The sequence below is a fragment of the Leuciscus leuciscus genome (genome assembly GCF_965113295.1).
Source record: "Leuciscus leuciscus genome assembly, chromosome: 18".
NCBI classification, from domain to species: domain Eukaryota; kingdom Metazoa; phylum Chordata; class Actinopteri; order Cypriniformes; family Leuciscidae; genus Leuciscus; species Leuciscus leuciscus.
Genome location: NC_138742.1, coordinates 3216762 through 3238209, shown reverse-complemented (window position 1 = coordinate 3238209; position 21448 = coordinate 3216762). Strand labels below are relative to the sequence as shown.

At 38.9% G+C, this 21448-nt stretch overlaps 1 protein-coding gene across 2 annotated transcripts in view; it reads right to left on the bottom strand.

The window, feature by feature from the left end:
- camta2 (calmodulin binding transcription activator 2) overlaps positions 1-21448 on the bottom strand; it is a 47253-nt gene that overhangs the window by 19885 nt on the left and 5920 nt on the right. For both annotated transcript variants that reach the window (XM_082145521.1, XM_082145522.1), the window contains exons 4-12: positions 19634-19701; positions 15563-15698; positions 14384-14455; positions 13822-13972; positions 12936-13061; positions 8620-10280; positions 7348-7474; positions 6677-6811; positions 57-217 (exon numbers count right to left, since the gene is read on the bottom strand). In XM_082145521.1, coding sequence (XP_082001647.1) covers positions 57-217; positions 6677-6811; positions 7348-7474; positions 8620-10280; positions 12936-13061; positions 13822-13972; positions 14384-14455; positions 15563-15698; positions 19634-19701 — 2637 coding nt within the window. The remainder of the gene's footprint in view (positions 1-56; positions 218-6676; positions 6812-7347; positions 7475-8619; positions 10281-12935; positions 13062-13821; positions 13973-14383; positions 14456-15562; positions 15699-19633; positions 19702-21448) is intronic.

The following is a 21448-nucleotide window of genomic DNA, read 5'->3' as shown; positions in this document are numbered from 1 at the left end:
GTGTGTGTGTGTGTGTGTGTGTGTGTGTGTGTGTGTGTGTGTGTGTGTGTGTGTACCTGGTTCTCGGGGGTCAAGCGTGGAGCGGAGCTCTGATTTCGTGAACGCTGCTGATGATAATAATTCACATGTTGATGCTGTTGATTATTATTTGACATTTCTGCCATTCGTCGCTCCATTTGCTCCAGACGCTCCAGAATCGACATCCTGAACTGGTTATCTAGAGAGAATGAGAGACGGTCCACATTAAACAACGTTCATCTCCATAATGTCACGCAATTCTGAATGAACGAGGAGAATCACACGAGAACAAACATACGTTCTCTTCCGGGAATACAGAAATACTGATGAGAACAAACCTTGAGATTAACTGAGCTGAATAATGACACTACTGTCTTCTGTAGTGCGTAGCAGCTGAATTATTTTGCAACATATTAAACTGAATAGTCAACAATGAACTGAATTGAATTAGTTTCATAATTGATGACTTTTGCAATATCAACAGTTATTGAAATTAATTGAATCAAATTGAACCAAATTAAATTAGTTTCATAATTGATTAACTTTGTAACAATGACACTGTTATTGAACTGAACTGAATCAAATTGAACAAAATTTAATGTTTCATAATTGATGAATTTTGCAACATTGACACCGTTATTAAAGTGAATTAAATCAACATTGAACTGAACTGAATGTATAACAATTGATGAATTTTGCAACATTGACACAGTTATTAAACTGAATTACAACAAATCAAACTGAATTGAATTAGTTTCATAATTGATGATATTTGCAACATCAACACTGTTATTGAAATTAGTTGAATCAAATTGAACCAAATTAAATTTGTTTCATAATTGATTAACTTTGTAACATTGACACCGTTATTGAACTGAATTGAACCAAATTAAATTTGTTTCATAATTGATGATATTTGCAACATCAACACTGTTATTGAAATTAATTGAATCAAATTGAACCAAATGAAATTTGTTTCATAATTGATTAACTTTGTAACATTGACACCGTTACTGAACTGAATTGAACCAAATTAAATTTGTTTCATAATTGATGAATTTTGCAACATCGACACTGTTATTAAACTGAATTAAATCAACACTGAACTCAATTTAAACGAACAGAATTAGTTTAATAATTGATGAATTTTGCAACATTGACATGAACTGAATTGAATCAAATTGAATTGAATTTGTTTTATAATTGATGAACTTTGCAACACTGACGCTTTTATTGAACAGAATTTTACAACATTAACACTCTTATTTTACTGTTTATTACTGCAAAGCTGCTTTGAAACCATCCGAATTGTACAAATTATCAGTAAAAATTATGAACTTTATTACATTGAGTTGCAAGAAGGATGATTTTTCTTAGAATAAGCTTCAGACGATAAGCAGAACGACATGCCGGAAACTCGGCGGAAGAACAACGGCATGAAAATTATTTATGGTTCTCAATTCTCAACTAATTCTAATATTTACTTTCACAGACACAAAGCAGACGTGAGCGTGTGTGTGTTTAGTGCTTGATTTACAGTGTGTGTGAATGTGTTGACAGCTCAGCTTTTACACACACACACTTTGGCGGATCTCCAAACAAACACACACAGACTTTCAAACACACAGTCATTCCTACCTACACCATCCCTGCTTCTCTGTGCCATCGTTCAGACGATCAAATAAAAACGGCGAATCCGAAAAAGCGCAACTCCATGTCTCGCTCTCTTCACTCTCTCTCAATCAGGAGTGAAACATGTTAGAAAGATGATTTGAAGCATAAAAAAATGTTTAAGACATACGATCAGAGAAGAACCACACGCTCAGATCCCATGAGAGAGAGAGAGAGAGAGAAAGATGACGGGAAAGTCAGGAAAAAAGAAAGTTATTCCAAGTGGAGGAGAGGACAACTGGAAAACACACGGACATTCGTCCTCGAGCAGGGAAAGTCCCAAATGAGACGAGAGAGAGGCAGAGCTGAGTTTAAATTACTGAGAGAGAGAGAGAGAGAGAGAGAGAGAGAGAGAGAGAGAGAGAGAGAGAGAGAGAGAGAGAGAGAAAGAGAGAAAGAGAGAGAAACAGAGCTGAGTTTAAATTAATGAGAGAGAGACAGACAGACAGACAGAGAGAGAGAGACAGACAGACAGAGCTGAGTTTAAATTACAGAGAGAGAGAGAGAGAGAGAGAGAGAGAGAGAGAGGCAAACAGCTGAGTTCAAATTACTGAGAGAGAGAGACAGAGAGAGAGAGAGAGAGACAAAGAGAGAAAGAGAGACAGAGAGAGAGAGAGAGACAGAGAGAGAGAGAGAGAGAGAGAGACAAACAGAGTTTAAATTACTGAGAGAGAGAGACAAAGAGAGAGAGACAAAGAGAGAGAGAGACAAAGAGAGAGAGAGAGAGAGAGAGACAGAGAGAGAGAGAGACAAACAGAGCTGAGTTTAAATTACTGAGAGAGAGAGAGAGAGAGAGAGAGACAGAGAGAGAGAGAGAGAGAGAGAGAGACAGAGAGAGAGAGAGAGACAAACAGAGCTGAGTTTAAATTACTGAGAGAGAGAGAGAGAGAGAGAGAGAGACAGAGAGAGAGAGAGAGAGAGAGAGAGACACGCAGCTCCCCTCATACACATGGATTTAAATAGGCTTTAACTGAGGGGCAGAAATAGAAATAGAAACCGGTTGATATCCACACTGACACACACAACAAACTAGTTTAACCCTCATCCTTCCAAAAATTGAAATAATAATAAATAAAAAGGAAATTGAGTGTTCCTCAGAGGTGTCCAATACCCCAGGACTGTTGTCACACTTGAACCACGAATACACATACACACACACACAAAAATAAAAAATTGGAAAATGGATTCGACGAGTTTTGTGGTTGAAATTTAGAAAAGTAACAAATCCTTCCGTCTCGGGTCAATGTGACCCCTTAGGAATGAATGCGAGGAATGCTTCAGTAAACATAGAAAAACCTAAAAATGCTCAAAATTCTAACTAAAAATGCTAAAACTTTACCAAAAAAAAATCATTTTATAAAGTCTACATGTGTATCTGATGTATACTGAGGAGAACTGACTTTAAGACCCAGCGGAACAGCTCATTTGATCCATATAGAGCTATAACCCCATCTAGAGTCATGAAATCATCATCATCTTCTTCCGCTTATCCGGGGCCGGGTCGCAGGGGCAGCAGTCTAAGCAGAGATGCCCAGACTTCCCTCTCCCCAGACACTTCCTCCAGCTCTTCCGGGGGGACACAGAGGCGTTCCCAGGCCAGCCGGGAGACATAATCCCCCCAGCGTGTCCTAGGTCTTCCCAGGGTTCTCCTCCCGGTGGGACATGCCCGGAACACGTTCCCGGGAAGGCGTCCAGGAGGCATCCGGAACAGATGCCCGAGCCAACTCAGGAGCAGCGGCTCTACTCTGAGCTCCTCCCGAGTGACCGAGCTTCTCACCCTATCTCTAAGGGAGCACCCAGTCACCCTGCGGAGAAAGCTCATTTCGACCACCTGTGTCCGGGATCTCGTCCTTTCGGTCATGACCCACAGCTCATGATCATAGGTGAGAGTAGGAACGTAGATTGACCGGTAAATCGAGAGCTTCGCCTTGCGGCTCAGCTCTTTCTTCACCACGACAGACCGGTACATCGACCGCATTACTGCAGAAGCTGCACCGATCCGTCTGTCAATCTCCCGTTCCATCCTTCCCTCACTCGTGAACAAGACCCCGAAATACTTGAACTCCTCCACTTGAGGCAGGAACTCTCCACCAACCTGAAGTGGGCAAGCCACCCTTTTCCGACTGAGAACCATGGCCTCGGATTTACAGGTGCTGATTCTCATCCCAGCCGCTTCACACTCGGCTGCAAACCGTCCCAGTGCATGCTGAAGGTCCTGGTCAGAGGCTGAAGCAGAGACGAAATCGTGTGGTCCCCAAACCTGACACCCTCCGGCCCCTGGCTGCGCCTAGAAATTCTGTCCATAAAAATTATGAACAGAACCGGTGACAAAGGGCAGCCCTGCCGGAGTCCAACATGCACCGGGAACAAGTCTGACTTACTTGTTTCGATGCGAACCAAGCTCCTGCTCCGGTCGTACAGGAACTGGACAGCCCTTAGCAAAGGGCCCCGGACCCCATACTCCCAGATCACCCTCCACAGGACACTGTGAGGGACACAGTCGAATGCCTTCTCCAAATCCACAAAGCACATGTGGATTGGTTCGGCAAACTCCCATGAACCCTCCAACACCCTGTAGTAGAGTGTATAGAGCTGGTCCAGTGTTCCACGGCCTGGACGAAAACCGCACTGTTCCTCCTGAATCCGAGGTTCTACTATCGGCCGTATTCTCCTCTCCAGTACCCTGGCATAGACTTTCCCGGGGAGGCTGAGGAGCGTGATCCCCCTGTAGTTGGAGCACACTCTCCGGTCCCCCTTCTTAAAAAGAGGGACCACCAACCCCCGTTTTGCCAGCCCAAAGGTACTGCCCCCGACCGCCATGCAATGTTGCAGAGGCGTGTCAGCCAAGACAGCCCCACAACATCCAGAGACTTGAGGTACTCAGGGCGGATCTCATCCACTTGCCACTGAGGAGTTTCTTGTTACCTCGGTGACTTCAGCTTGGGTGATGGACGAGTCAGCCTCTGCTTCCTCAATGGAAGACGTATCAGTGGGATTGAGGAGATCCTCGAAGTATTCCTTCCACCATCTGATGACATCCCCAGTTGAGGTCAACAGCTGTCCACCTCCACTGTAAACAGCGTTGGTAGGGCACTGCTTCCCTCTCCTGAGGCGCCGGACGGTTTGCCAGAATCTCTTCGAGGCCAACCGGTAGTCCTTCTCCATGGCCTCACCGAACTCCTCCCAAGCCCGATTTTGTGCCTCCACAACCACCCGGGCTGCAGTCCGCTTGGCCTGCCGGTACCCGTCAGCTGCCTCAGGAGTCCCACAAGTCAGCCAGGCCCGATAGGACTCCCTTTCTTCCGGTGTGATCCGTTGTGGAGCAACTATGCTCAAACCAGAGCTGTTCGGACAGATCAAATGGTCAGGGCGGGCTTTATACGATGATGGACAGATGATCAACAGTAACGTAATCATCCACGTCACCAAAGAGCACTTGGGTTGAATTTGTTTACAACAAAGATGGCTGCCGCTGGATAATTGATATGTAGATTCCGCCATCGCGTCTGTTATAGAAGATATTGACAGCGCATTAATTTTAAAAGAGGAACAGAGAATCGTGATCAAGGCATTTGTCGATCGGAAAGATGAATGAAGAACTTCACTTCTCCGTTGCTCTGATTGGTTGTAGGTCTATCCAATTGAGTGCAGAGGCATTTTCTTTCCTAGTTCGGTTGAAACGCCCCTTAATCACAGCCCAATGGAGCAGATCAGACTCACATTCTGACCGGAATCTGAGTATGACGACGTCAGGCTAGCAAAAAATGCTTTTCTCAGTGAGTATTTTTGCATTGTTTCCAGTCCAAATATACTCAAAGGCCCAATCCCAATTCTATTTTATACCCCTTCGCCTACCCCTTACCCTTGCTCCTCGAAACAGAGTGGCAAGGCGTAGGGGTGAAAATATTCCCCTAAGAAATGGGACACCACTACTACACCGTTACACGTCATTATACGTCGTCGCTAGCGCCTGCGTCACAGGAGATGCGCCAATGTTTATCACAAACTTCCAAGATGCCGTCGTCAGCTGTAGTTATCTCAGTTGCGTGGGTTACAGCTATTTCTTTGCATTTTTCTTCTGCAGTTCGCAGAAAACAACGGAGATGACGATATCTTCGACACCTAAGTATTTTTGGACTTCAGGAAACGTTGCTCGTTGTCAGCGCGAAAACGAATGAGCCTCCGGGTTTCCTCAGGTGTCTCTGTTTGATAAAGAACATCCTAGACTGGTTGATCATGTTGCAAAAAGCACGAAACTGTGTAAGCACTGTTCGTTTATATCGTGTTCACATATAACCACAAGAAAACAATGCGTTCATAGCAGATGTACGGTAAAAGATAAGCCAATTCCCTGCCGCAATTACATTCACCAGTTATCAGACATGAAAATATGTTGCGGGACTATCGTTAACGAACTTCAGAAGAACTTGACCGTAAATATGAACACAAGATTGAATGTGACAAAGAAAATGATTATTGGCAGCCATGTTGCCTCTGTAGCCGGTGTATGCAGGTACATTTCTCATACCCCTTCGTTTGAAGTGTGGTCCCGAAAAATCTTCGTTTCAAGGGCTATCTGGCCCTTCCCCCTACCCCTACCCCTCCAACCAAAAGAGAATCGAGACAACCCTACCCCTTTACGGGAACGCGCAAAACAGAGGGGTAGGGCCAAGGGGTGAATTGGGATTGGGCCAAAGTCATCCTTCCGGCCCCTTGTTGAGAACCACTAATGCTCATATGCTTCGAGTTCACTGGTTTTGTAATATAAGACAATAATATAAGTAGTTTTGTTTTATTTTATTAATTTCATATTTCTTATGCCATCTATCACTTCTGATCTCATTTCATCTCTGCTGTTCTGCTTTTATGACCGTCATCTCTCTTCTCTTACGACCACAGAAGAAAACATCACATCCGATTTCAGCTGTGCTGCTTTTTCCAAATGGAGGGTGTGTGTGTGTGTGTGTGTGTGTGTGTGTGTACTCACCATCCAGTGATAACCAGTCCAACTGTGAGCTCGGTAAGGATGAGGCGTTGCGAGCGCGATACTCAAACAGCACAGATGAGGAGACGGGACTGGAGTCCATCAACACGTGCAGAGCGACAAGACCCGCTTCATGAGCTAGAGTAACACAAACATTCAAACAGAAACAACATTATTTTTCTGACCCGATTGGCAGATAATTTTTCTTTTTTTCTTTCTTTTTTTTAAGCAAAAACTCACTTAATTTTTATTTATTCCCCCAGAAAACAAGACTTAATATCTTATGTAATTTTAGTCATCTAGTAAATGCATCTTGATTTAAGAAATGTTTGATATGCTTTCCTGTAGCTCAGTCGTAAGAGCATTGCGTTAACAACGCAAGGTTGTGGGTTCGATCCCAGGGGATTGCACATACCTATGTATAAATGTATAGGATAATGCAATGTAAGTCGCTTTGGATAAAAGCGTCTGCCAAATGCATAAATGTAAATGTGATATTTGGACTGGAAACAAGACAAAAACACTAAATAAGAAAAGCATTTTTTGCAGTGGCATAATCAGTGTTTTCTGCTGTCTAGTCAGAAGATGAAGATCTAGATGTAGATGTAGATGTAGATGTAGATGTTTCTGCTTGTGTTTCTCAGACTGAAGTTGAGCGCCCCCGTCTGGCTCACCTGGACAATAGCAGCGCAGGACTCCCGGCTGAATGAGAGAAGCAGGAACACGACTCTGATCGAACACACACGAGTACCTGCTGTCTGTCTCCGACCACGGGCCTGTGATCAGCACCTTCACGCCTCCCTGAAACACAGAGCTATCTGAGTTATCTGAGACTGAAATAACATATTAAAAACATAAACTGGTTTTATTTCAGCTTCATTTCTCGTTTTCATTTAGTTTAACGTAATGTACTAACGTGACTGAAACTGAAATAAAAACTATCTAAACATTCTTAAATCAAGATACAAATTACTTAAGATATGAAGTCTTGTTTTCTGAAAAATCTATCAAAATTAAGTGACAACGCTTAACACTATAAAAATATCTGCTAATATCTGCTCACTGGCAGATATTTGTTCTTATTTTAAGCATAAACTCTCTTCACTTTGATGCATTTCTCACTTATCTTATGTCATTTTGATTCTCAAGTAACAAAAAAACCTGAAAGAATAATTACAAATTAAAAATAATAATAAAAAAGCATTATTTTTTTTGCATGGTGTAAAAATTACTAAAACTTTAACTAAACCTAATAAATCTTATTAAATTTTTAGCTTGTTGCCTGGGTAATATTTCTTATTTGAATTCAGTTTAACTTGGTGTATTAAAATAATGAAAACTAAAGCTGTTTTTTTTTATATAGATTTATAAAAAATAAATTAAAAACAATAACAAAATTACTAGAACTTTCTAACTAAAATGAAAAATAAAATGAAAAATATAAAAATAAGTGCTGGGCAATGATAAATCGTGAGTAATCACATCCAAAATAAAAGATTTTTTTAAGAAAAGTTTGCACAAATGCATGCATATGTATAAATTATATATAAATATATACACAGTATATACATGCAAATATTTCTTAAATATTTATACATGCATGTTTGTGTATTTATGTATACAAAATAATTATACACAGCACACACACATTTATTATGTAAACACAAACTTTTATTTGGATGCGATTAATCGTTGCCCAGCACTAATATATATATGTATTTATATATTTATATATATTTGATGGCGTTACATAAACAAAACATGAGTAGAAACACATTTTATAATCAAGAACAGAACTTTTGTCCTACAAATAGTACATGAGGCAAAAAATGCTTAACCTTCAGAAAATAATAATCGTTCACCTCACAGAGTTTAATTGTACAGTTTTTTAAAAAGAAATTCGCAACCAATTACCATTTTTTTTTTTTGACGTAAAAGACTCATACCTCCGGGTAGGACCACTCCGGTGAGAAGTCGGTGATGTTGGCCAAGCGCTGGGATTCCTCCGACGCGCCGCCGGAGGCGAGCGAGTGTGTGTGTGTGAGGAGCGGGAAGGGCAGGAACGAGGTGGACGGCGTCGGCTGGGGCGGGACCATGTACCTGACGGGGTAAATGGGCGGAGTCGGGGTGGGGGCGTGGCTTTCGGTCTCATCGGTGATAAGCTCAGATATTAAGTCAGGGAAGGTGGAGTCAAACGTAAGCCCCGCCTCCTCATCGTCTATATGGGCGCAGTGGGTGGTGTCCATGGGCGTCACTTCTGAATCATAATGAGTGGGCGGAGACTGCTCCTCTTTAACCTGTATGGGCGTCACGTTTGTGGGTGTGGCTGGGGGCGAAGTCAGATTCTGTGGTTGAATGCACATGGAGTGTGTTGTTAAAAGACAGGATTGCACTTGAAGCTCTGACTGCATAAGCTCCGCCTTTTCTCCTTCTTGAGGAAGCTGATTGGTCGGCAGCACTTCGAGGGAGGTGGTTGTGTTGGCGGGTGCCAGTTGGTTGTTGACGTGTTGGGAAGGAGAGAGCTGATTGGTTAGTAGATGAGTGGGCGTGGCTTGAGCATTGAATCCGGTGGGAGGAGCTCTGCCGTTTGTGGGCGGGACTGAAAGTGAGGGGCTCAATGAATCAAGCCCTAATGATGTCTCGAGATACATCGGGAGCAACGCAGGAGTCGTTCGCGTCGGAGAGAGCGAAAACGAAAAAGAGGCGGGACTGGAGGCGGGACGACCTGGAATACTCTTCCTCTCCGTCTCAGAAGAGAGGGAAGAGAGAGACGACGGGGGAGAAGTGGGAGAGAGAGAGAGAGCGAGAGAAGGAGGCTGAGGAGATGTGGAAGGAGGCGGAGACGGGGAGGAAGAGGCGGAGATGGAGGCGGGGCCTCCATACGTCTGGCCCTGTTTGGGGCTGTTGAGGAACGAATCGGGGTCGAACGGAAGGAGCGAGGGTGAAGGGGACGACGGGTGGAGGAGCGCCCCGGGTGCTTCTGGGATAATGCGATCGGTCAGCAGCAGTCCTCCAATCACAGGGCTGGGAAGTAGAGTGAGTGACAGCGTGGCCACGCCTTGATTCGCCGGGATGGGGCTCGGTGGGGAGGCGGAGCTTGGCGGGGAGGGCGTGTCTTGTTTAGGTGGGACAGGAGATAAAACTAAGCGTCCGCCGGCACGAGTGAGCGAAAGTCGGGTCTCGCCGTTTGGCTCCTCCCCACATCCACGGCCTACCGGCGCCGCCGTCGTCATCACGATTACCGCGTTCTGCGGCAGCGCCACCGTTGCTAATCCGCCACGCTGGAAACCATTTCCATTGCTCAACGCGATTGTCGCCGCCCGCTGCGTTTGTGGCGGACTCGAAGACGACGAGGAAGAGGCGGAGCATGGGGAAGCCACACCCACCATGTCCTCGATACGATCTTCTGGCGGCTGCTTTCTCTCTGAAGGCACGACAGCAACTGACGCATCGCATGGCCCCGCCTCTCGCCCGACCTCTGCTCCTGAGCCCTCATTGGCCAGATTCTGCAGCTCCGTGAGGGCGGGGTAAGGGGCGGGCAGTTTGGGGGAAATGATGCGATGTTTTGTGCTGTTGCAGCGATGAGGAATGTTGGATCCGGGAGATGCTGTGGAAAACATGTCAGTAGAAGATCAATAAAACTATTCAAAAGCATAGGATCAGTGAAATTAATGTTGGATTTGTAGGTTGTTTAACATAACAGTCTTCTTATTTAATATATTAAAATGTATTTCATTTAAGTTCAAAATACCTTGGAAATATATATATTTAAATATCTAGAACCTTAGAAGTTTCAAAAGTATGGGGTCAGTAAAATGTGTTCATGTTTTTGAAAGAAGGCTGCATTTATTTGCTCTGAAATCTCTGAATCTACACGCACCAATGCTACATTTTTCTAAATGTCATAATCATTTGTTAACAAACAAGTATTCACTACTTCAATGTGCTCATTGTTTCTGCCTTAAATTATTACATTGTTTAAATTAATACATTTAGCTAACTGTACTTTTGTATTATGTACATTTCTGAAATATATATATATATATATATATATAACCTCTGATAATAACAGATCACTCTAAATTATAATGTGGACTCATGCATTTTCTGTAAAGCTGCTTTAAAACGATGTGTATTGTGAAAAGCGCTATACAAATAAATGTGAATTAAATTGAATTTGATCAAATATACAGTAAAATATTGTGAGAAATGTCTTCTTATTTAATATATTAAAACGTATTTCATTTAAGTTTCAGATACCTTGGAAAAAAAATGTCAAATACCTAGAATTTTTATTTATTAGCTCTGGATGTGTGAAGTATATGTTTAACTACTATGAGGAATGTAAACGGTCATATATTTATGCCTGTATATTTGTATTAATTAAATTATTTACATAAAGAGAGTTCAATTAAGACATGTATGCAACGTGTAAATTGTATGTGTATATATATATATATTATATATATATATAAAATACATACAATAAAGATATGATACACAATAATGTATTTCACTTCAGAAATGTATTTTATTCATAGTTTTCCTAGTATTTAATTCATAGTTTTATTCATAATTATTTATTCATAAATGTCTAAAAAAAAATATTTTAATTATTTATTTATTATTTTAATTATGTTCATACATCAAGTTAAACTAAATGAAAATGAGAAATGTTGCAGCTTGTTTCATTTTTATTTCAGTTAAAGTAATGACATTTTTATGGTTTTATCTTTAGTTAACTATAATAATCCCAGTCCTTGCTGAATAGAAGCATTTTTTTTTTCACGAAAATAAATCTTATTGACCCAAAACTTTTGAACGGAAGTGTATGAACAACTGAATACAACATAAATCTGTGCAAAACTGTTTTAAGAAGTTCTTTCAAAGCGATTAATCGCATCTAACATTAAAGTTTGTAAATATATAATGTGTGTGTGTGTGTGTGTGTGTGTGTGTGTGTGTGTGTGTGTGTGTGTGTGTGTGTGTGTGTGTGTGTGTGTGTGTGTGTGTGTGTGTGTGTGTGTGTGTGTGTGTATACAGTGTATATACAGCCAAAAGTTTGGACACATTACTATTTTTTATGTTTTTGAAAGAAGTTTCTCCTGCTCATCAAGCCTGCATTTATTTGATCAAAAATTCAGAAAAAAAATTATATTGTGATATATTATTACAATTTAAAATAATTGGTTTTCAATTTATTATACTTTAAATTATCATTTATTTCTGTGATGCAAAGCTGAATTTTCAGGATCATTACTCCAGTCTATCACATGATCCTTTAGAAATCATTCTAATATTCTGATTTATTATGAGTGTTGGACACAGTTCTGCTGACTAATATATTTGATGAATAAAAGGTTAAAAAGAACTGCATTTATTCAAAATAAAAAGTAATATCTTCTTTAATATCACTTTTTATCAATTTAAAACAAGTATTGATTTATTTCAAAAAAAGAAAGAAAAAAAATGACTGACCCCAAATGACTGACCAGTAGTGGATATTGCTGTTACAGAAGATTTCTATTTTTAAAACATTTGCTTCTTTTTTTTATTTTTGTACATTTTATTCATCAAAGTATCCTAAAAAAGTATCACTGGTTATGAAAAAATATTAAGCAGCAGAACTGTTTCCAACTTTGATAATGAATCATCATTAGAATGTTTTCTAAAGGATCATGTGATAGACTGGAGTAATGATCCTGAAAATTCAGCTTTGCATCACAGAAATAAATGATAATTTAAAGCATAATAAATTGAAAACCAATTATTTTAAATTGTAATAATATATCACAATATTACATTTTTTTCTGTATTTTTGATCAAATAAATGCAGGCTTGATGAGCAGGAGAAACTTCTTTCAAAAACTTTAAAAATAGTAATGTGTCCTAACTTTTGGCCTGTACTGTATATATATATACACACACACACACACACACACACACACATACATATTATATATTTATAAACTTTAATGTTAGATGCGATTAATTGATTTGACAGCACTAGTTTTTAGCATAAAGTATTTCTCCATCACATGCAGTTATTAATGATGAGCTCTGGTGGTCACATGACAAAACAAAAGAATATTTTATCCAAAAAAAGCTACATTAACACTACAATTGCAACGTTTGATTAAAAATGTAAAAATGCAAGCAGTTTTCTGTGCGAGATATGGTCTAGAAAACATCACTAGATCAGCATAAAGAGCAGGAGGCCTGTGGAGAGCTGTGTGTGGGACGACAGGAGTGTGTGAGTTACCGCAGAGGCAGGTGTGTGTTCGTGGCTGTGGTTTGGTCTGTTGTGTTTCTAGGATCTGTTGCACCATCTGCTCCACAGAGAGATCCACGGCACCGTTGCCTCCACAAGACCATTTCATACTGTGGACTAAACAAACACACACAGACATATAAACACACATTTCTGTCAGTCACACTGAGTCACATGGACCATGATGCAACTGACGAGCAACCGATGAATTAATGAAAACCTAAAGCGATTCAATTATTCAATCATTCTGCCTGTACAGTAGTAATCACACGTTTGTATCGCTCATACGTAACGGATGAACTACTGTACTTCCAGGAGATCTACTGTGTGTGACTGAGACCAAGACTGCATTTATTTGAACAAAAATACAGTAAAAATCTGTGAAGTATTATTACAATTTAAAATTACGGTTTTCTATGTGAATATATAGAACCTGACCCTTACCATAACCACCAGTTTAACACACTACTAACTAACTCAGGCCCCGCCCCTTTATTATGCGTATTAATTATTATAATGAGGAATATTGTGACGTGTTCCCAGAAGAAACTCAAGACTACACTGGAGGCGTTTCAGGAGTTCAGAAACACTGACACTGATATAGAAAATAACTCCCTTTTCATGCTCAAACAGCAACATCACACACTAAAGACAGATGAACGTGTAATAAATTATAATAGGTCCTCTTTATTATTTTTAATTATTTTAAATGTTTTAATTTTAATTGGTTGCAATAATTTTGTAGTGAGCTTCTGTCATTGTATTCAGTTCTGTGGTGATTTACTCATTGATCAGGTCTGTGATTGGTCGATCTCTCATGCAGCAGGCGTGTGATTGGTCGATCGCTTACTGATCAGGTCTGTGATTGGTCACTCACACATTGGCTTGAGTTGCGACAGCAGTTCGTCTCGGCTCCAGCGCAGACTGTCCCGCCGGTCGGTCAGAGCACAGGACACCGGACCACATGACTTCACACTGTCCTCCAGCGATGGCACGTTCAGGTAGTGCACTAGCACGATGTCTGGGTTCTGCAAACACACACACACACACACACACAGACACAGACAGACAGACAGACAGACAGACAGACAGACAGACACACACACACACACACACACACACACACACACACACACACACACACACAGACACAGAGACAGACACAGACACAGACACACACACACACAAACACACACACAGACACACAGTTAATTTTCTAATTCAGAATTCTCTTCCAGTATTCTCCCTGTTTACTTGTAATTTTATTATTTTTATTGTATGGTACTCTTTTATTTCTTATTCATTGTAAATATGAAATGTGTATAAAATGTGTATAATTATTAATACAAAAAATAATATTACAAGAGTTCCTTCTTTAATATGCACTCATCCTGGCTTCTGATTGGACAGATGTGATCCACACACTGATGACCACTAACCTGCAGCAGCCAATAGCATCTCCTGTGGAATGTTGGGACGATGGAGGAATGAACATAACAACCGTAAAGACACTGTGGCAGAGACAGAAGTGTGTGAGCTGCCATATCATCACAAATCACAAATCAGCTTCACAATATTACTGTAGTTTTGTAAATTACACAAAAAAAAACGTTTGAATAAAAAAAAAAAAGAAAGAATTGAAAAATATTTCAAATCTCAAATATACACTGTCGTACAAAAGTTTGGGATTGGTAAGATGTTTTATGTTTTTAAAAGAAGTGTCTTCTGCTCACTAAAGGCTGCATTTATTTGATAAAAAATACACACACACACAAAAAACAGTAATATTGTGAAATATTATTAAAATTATAAATAACGATTAAAATATAGTTTAAAGTGTAATTTATTCCTGTGATCAAAGCTGAATATTCAGCATCATTACTACAGTCTTCAGTGTCACATGATCCTTCACAAATCACTCTAATATGATGATTTGTTGCTCAAGAAACAGTTATGATTATTATCAGTGTTGAAAACAGTTATTTACATTTTTTTTGTTCAGGATTCTTTGATTAATAGAAAGTTCAAAATAACAGCATTAACATTAAACACTACCGTTCAAAAGTTTGGGGTCAGTAAGAATTTTTACTTTATTTTTTGGGCGAAAGAAATAAAATAAATCAATACTTTTATATCATCAAGGATGAGTTAAACTGATCAAAAGTTACAGTAAAAGACATTTATAATGTTACAAAAGATTTCAGATAAATGCTGTTCTTTTGAACTTTCTATTCATCAACAAATCCTGAAAAATAATCATACACAACATTGATAATAATCATAACTGTTTCTTGAGCATCAAATCATCATATTAGAATGATTTGTGAAGGATCATGTGACACTGAAGACTGGAGTAATGATGCTGAACATTCAGCTTTTGATCACAGGAATAAATTACACTTTAACAATATATTAAAACCAAAAACAATTATATTGTATTATAAACAAAATATTAATGTTTTTTGTGTGTTTTTAATCAAATAAACGCAGTCTTGATGAGAAGAAGAGACTTTAAAAACCTTACAAATCTTCCTGATCTCGAACTGTTGAACGGCAGTGTGTGTGTTCAGACAGTCTGAGTGCACACGCGTGTTTCGAGCTCAAGGTGGCGCTCTCACCTCCATGCCCTGAACCTTCAGCTTCATGTGATCCTCTCTTGTCGTCTTTCCGTCTTTTCTCTTCTTCCAGCAATATCCATCTTTCCGGTATTTCACCTTCTTGCGATTGTACAGGATGATCGACCCGTTCTGTGGCCTGAACACACACACACACACACACACACAAAACATCTATTTCAGTCACCAAACAAGAGGATGTATTTGAGTCAAAATACAATTCTATTTATTCTATATTCACTAGAGTAATACAGGACACTACTGTAACAAAATCTGGCACAACACACTCACAATTATCATGATTGTTTGACCACTCACACATAGCCAACTGTTTCCTTATGAAGCATTTTAAAAAGGATTATTGAGCAAAAGTCTCGTTTAATGTAAAAAAAAAATTAAAAATTAAATGAGTTTATGGTTAAAACAAGAAGAAGAAAATACATTTAATTTAAATGGAAGTTTATTTTTCTGTCCCCCATTGGCAGAATTTATTTCTTGTTTTAAACACAAACTCACTTAATGTTTATCAGTAATGAGGTGCACTTATAGGTAGGGTTGGGTATCGTTTGAATTTGAACGATTCCGATTCCGATTCCGATTCCTTGTTTCGATTCCGGTTCCTAACGATTCTCGATTCCGATTCTTTGGCAGGGTCAAAAAAGTTTAGATCAATTTTAATTATATTAACTTTTTACTTTTTATGAAATTTACTATGAATTTCTCACAGGGCTGTTTTCAACTACAATATAAATATCAAATCTACTTTAAACAACTTTTTTGACATTTTAAATGAGCTAGCTAACCAACGGTCTTTCTGAAGGAAATAGTCTGACCTTCTCCATCAATTGAAATATAAAAAAATTTGCATCACAATAAGTGTATTGTATTGTATGTGATTGTCACTAGCATTTTAGTAACTAAACTGAATTTTATTAGGTTTAGTGACAACATGTTACAATGTTTACATGGTACAATTTCTGGTAAGCTACGCTTTTTTATTATTTCATTTCAATTCAGTTATTGTGATTTGATTTAATATTGACTCATTTGGATAAATATTAGGTACTCAAGATAGGCTTTAATTTTTCTCAAGAAAAAAACAACTCACCTAATGCTGTAAACATACAGAGAGCCCTATCAGCTGGCAGTATTATTTAAGGTTAAAAATAACTCAAATTAAATATAATGCGTTTTTTTTTTTATTATAATAACAACTTTATTTAATGATATAAGTTCAAATATAATAAATATGTAATATAGTACACATATTTAGCAAAATACTCTCTATAGCTCTTTTTTTCTTGCCAACTAGCCTATGTGCTATAGCCTATATGTTCATTAAATGGCTTTCCTGAGGTAAATATGACATAATTGTTCTCCAGCTATGTTATTGACCTCTTCACGCTGATAAAAAACACTGATTGATCGATATTATGTATGAGGAATATACATTTAGGTAAGTTGTAGCCTACTGTATCTTTCAACAGTGTTCGTGTTTTTTGTACTATTAGCTGCTAGTCGAGATGATCGGTTCACGTGCGCTAGGGATCTGTCGCGTCACATTTACAAGCGCCAAAACGGTATTTATTGTTATAATTTCGTAATAAAATGTACAGAATCTGAGAGCTGAGATTTTTTGGCATATCATAAAGTAACTGCTCTGTCTAGTCTGTCGGTCTCCGTGTCCTCTTTGCTTCACGATTTTATTGTGCGTGAGAAAATGGATGTGTGGTGTGAGAAGTGTCAATTGCGTGTGTCTCACGGTAAATGCGTGAGAGTTGGCAGCTCGTAAATGTGTTTTCATGAATATATTTTTTTTTTACGTTCGCCGGCATCGCGTGCAGTTTTCAAACGGACGAGCAGAGGACGAGAGAATATGGTTGCAACTTGCAAGATACCGAAGAATAAGAAAACATCATAAGTACGTTTTTAAGGTTTAACGTCAGGGTTGTTTGCTCTGAATACATTTTATGAGACGCTGTGTGAGTTAATAAGGCAACTCACACAGCGTCTCATAAAATGTGTCGGTTCGCAGTTTAGCATAACAATCAATATAAGCTTACACCTGTGCTAGTACACGCATTTACCATGCCGTGTGTACGTTACAAATGTTTAACTAAAGTGTCAGCGAGTTAACATTTGGCAGTTTGAAATCGATTATGTAGTTACTTCAGTTCAGAATAGGGCTAGAAATGACTTAGACAGCGGTTTCTTCTTCCGGTCGGCGGACTGTGAATCGAAACTAGGAATCGAAATTTAAACTTTTGAACGATTCCGGGAAAATCGCAAAGCTAGTCCCGGTTCCAGTCGATACTCGATACTCGATACCCAAGCCTACTTATAGGGCCTATATCTCGCACCCAGCGCAATTGACTTTGTACAGCGACGCATGTATCATTCCTATTTTGCACCCGACGCACAGCGGCCTTTTCCCTCCACAGACACACGCCGGTAAATTAGGGAATGAACTTGCGCTCCCAGGGGCGGTTCAGCGAAAAGAGGAGGCGTGTTCCGGCGCAAACGTTCCCTGGTGCTATTTTGCAGTTCCAGAAAACAATTCCGCCACTGACCAGGAGAAACCTAGTCTAAAGTCAGTGACGCGTTGCGCATGTTATTCAGATGCTATTTTAAGGGCGCATGCTTGGCCATAATCAATATAGTGTGTGCACAACGCACATACACTTTGCTTCTCTCGTCTACACAGAAGCAGCAGTTTTCATTTTTAGAAAACCATACATTAAGGAAAAATATTACCACACGAGGGAAATCGTTGTGTCCATGAAGATGTGAAAAAATAGGCATAAATCTAGCTTACACATTTACCCAAATTATTATACGCCTGTTTAACCGAAGCTAATTTGGGTGTGTTTCTCCATCCCCAATGTCACTTCTCTGTGTTTTACGGCCCTGGCCGCTCCTGGCGTGCGCTCCGCAAATCCGCCGTTATAATATCAATCCGCCATGGAACAAGCGCGCCTGCTCTTAAAGGGAATGTGAGATGTCGCTCTGATTGGTTTATGGCATGTTACTCCCAAACCACACCTATGAGTAATGAAGCTACTTCAGACCAAACCATTTTAGATTTGCGTCGGGCGCAAGAGTCATTTATCCCGCTGGTATAATAGCAACAGCGCCCGAGACCCGCCCACAGAGCTACTTGCGTTTCGCGCTTGATACTTGCGTTTCAGATTGTTAAAATAGGGCCCTTAATGTTTATCAGTTTTTCATTAAACAAGACTTAATATCTTTTTTTCAATTAAATGAATGCACTATATTTTAGTTCAATAATGTTTTTTATTTAATATTTCGTATTTTTAAGGGATTTTATGGTACTCAATTATATTTCTGCAGTAGTTTATAATCCATTTATTCACGTTTTGAGCGTAGATATGAACATTTCCAGCTTAAACCGTCATAAATCTTGAATGTTTCGGAGCACAGGCTGAAGTTTTGTTTTTTGAAAGATGACACTTGGCAGATTATAAGTGGATTTTTTTTATTATTTTTTTTACTTAATAATTGTTATAAAAATGCACAAAAATAAAATTTAAAATTTTTATATAAAATGTATATTTTCCAAAACATGTTTTACTCTAAAACTGTGTGAAAATTAAAGCCATAAATCTATGTTCCAAATTTGAGGTTGATACGACACATGAGCTTCAGTGAGTGTGTTCGGCTGCAGTACCAAATGCTTCCACTAGAGGAAATTCAGCTCATTAATTTCCAATGCGCTCATTTTTGACCGTGAGGAGCACAAGCGTGATGATTTATTCCAGGACCATTTAACCTTTTTGAATGTATGTGTGTGTGTGTGTTCACATAGCAAGTGCCAAAAACCTTTACCAAAATTTATACCATTCCGACAAAGTAAAAAAAAAAAAGAAATAGAGAAAATTTTTCGGTCAAAATTTTTCGGTCTTTCGGTGACCGAAGAGCACCAGAGTGTAAAGAATGTTGAGTAAAAATATAGTTTTTTGAAGTGATCGTAAACAAATGCATCAGTGTCCATTATTGCAAAGAAGAACCGTGTGTCTCCGTGATGCTCATCTGCACATTCCCACAGACACTGACCTGGTCTTAAGGCTGCAGGAAAGCCACTCGTCATGTCTGTCAAAAGAAATCAGGAAGGACGCAATTTCCTGAAACACAAACAAACACACGACAAGCTTGCATTATAATCTAGCCATTTTGACCCGAAGAGGATTTTTTCCCCTGGAAATGCTAGTTAATGTTATTGACTTGGACTTAAACTTACTGACTTTGCACATATAGGCTATAAAAAATGTAAAAAATGTATACATTTTTTCACCTCCGTGTCAAAAGTGATCTCTCAATATGCTGTTATTGCCAAATATTGGATTCAATCCTTTTGTAAACGTGTTTTCTTGTAATTAGCACAGGTTGTGTGTGTCTGGACTGAATGATCGTAGGCCTTGTTGATCTGAGCTGAAGCTCCTCAGGGTGTTTTAGATGAATAAGCTTGAGTGAACTTTTATAAACTGAGGAGAATCAGCTCAGATCAACGAGGCCTACGATCCTTCAGTCCAAAAAGACACACAAAACCTAATGCTAATTACAAGAAAACAAGTTTACAAAAAGATTGAGTCCAGTATCTGGTGATAATATTGCATGATGAGAGATTTATTAGTAGCTTAAAAGGACGGGTCATTTTTGACCCAGAACACCAAATTAAGTAAAAGCACAAGGGTGAGTATTGGACATAAACCAGACACCTGCTTTGGTGTGTTGTGATCAGGGTTATTATCATTAACTAAAACTAACACTAAAACCATTTTCAGAACTTGAATTAAAATAAATGTAAACTGCAAGACATAAAAACCATAATAATAAAAATGCACAAAACTTTAACTAAAATTAAAGTTAGGGATGCACGATATATCGGCCACCATATCGGTATCAGCCTATAAGTTAATTTTTAATGTTATCGTTATCGTAACAATAAGAAGATTTGCCCGATATATTAAAGCCGATAAATAATGCATTATTTCCTTCAGCTGAGACACTTCAGATGTTCAACATGATGGGTTTGAAATATGATTCAAATTATTTATTTTTTGGTAAAGAAAGTTCATTCATTTTAAAACTTGCACTGATTCAAACCAGGAACTATTGTACTTTTTTTTTGTTTGCTTGGGACGTGTTTTTTCAATGCTGAGACTTTTGTTTTTGTAATCAGGCTAGGGCTGGGTAAAAAAATATCGATTTCTCGATTTTAATCGATTCTCATTTTTACGAACCGAAATCGATTCTTAAATCCCAAGAATCGATTAGTCATCCTGTTTTCAGTTGATGAATGAATGTAACATTGTAGCGCTGCATCCCATCCAATAAATCACAATCATCTTTGTGCTTTGTTATTATTGATATGAAACCAAGTCTCAGATTTCAAATTACGTCCATTTTCTTACGAAATTCAAAAACATAAATAGCGTGTTGTCGCTGAGGCGTGAGATCGCTCTGGCTCATCTCTAGAGAAGCACATGATCTTCTCTTCCGCCTTAATAACACCAGTTACAGCGCGAAATAAACATGAATGAGCATCTGAAAGTGTGTTAAAAGATAGAGTACAACTTATCGAAATCCGTATCATGTGACATGGAGTCGCCCAATCAGTGTTTCAACCGTGGAAAGACGTCAGTAAAACAGCTTGTAAACAATGTCATGTAACGTCACATTTACCTCAGAAAAACCATATCCAGTGACCATAAACTCGTCAGTCAGCGAGAAATATTAACTCTAGAGAGGAGCATTTTGTTAAATATATTCACCATATTACATATTCATTATCATTTTTAATGTTCTTTAATATTTAATGCATGTTTGAATAAATCTGGCAGGTTTTTATGACAGCCATCATTTAAATGT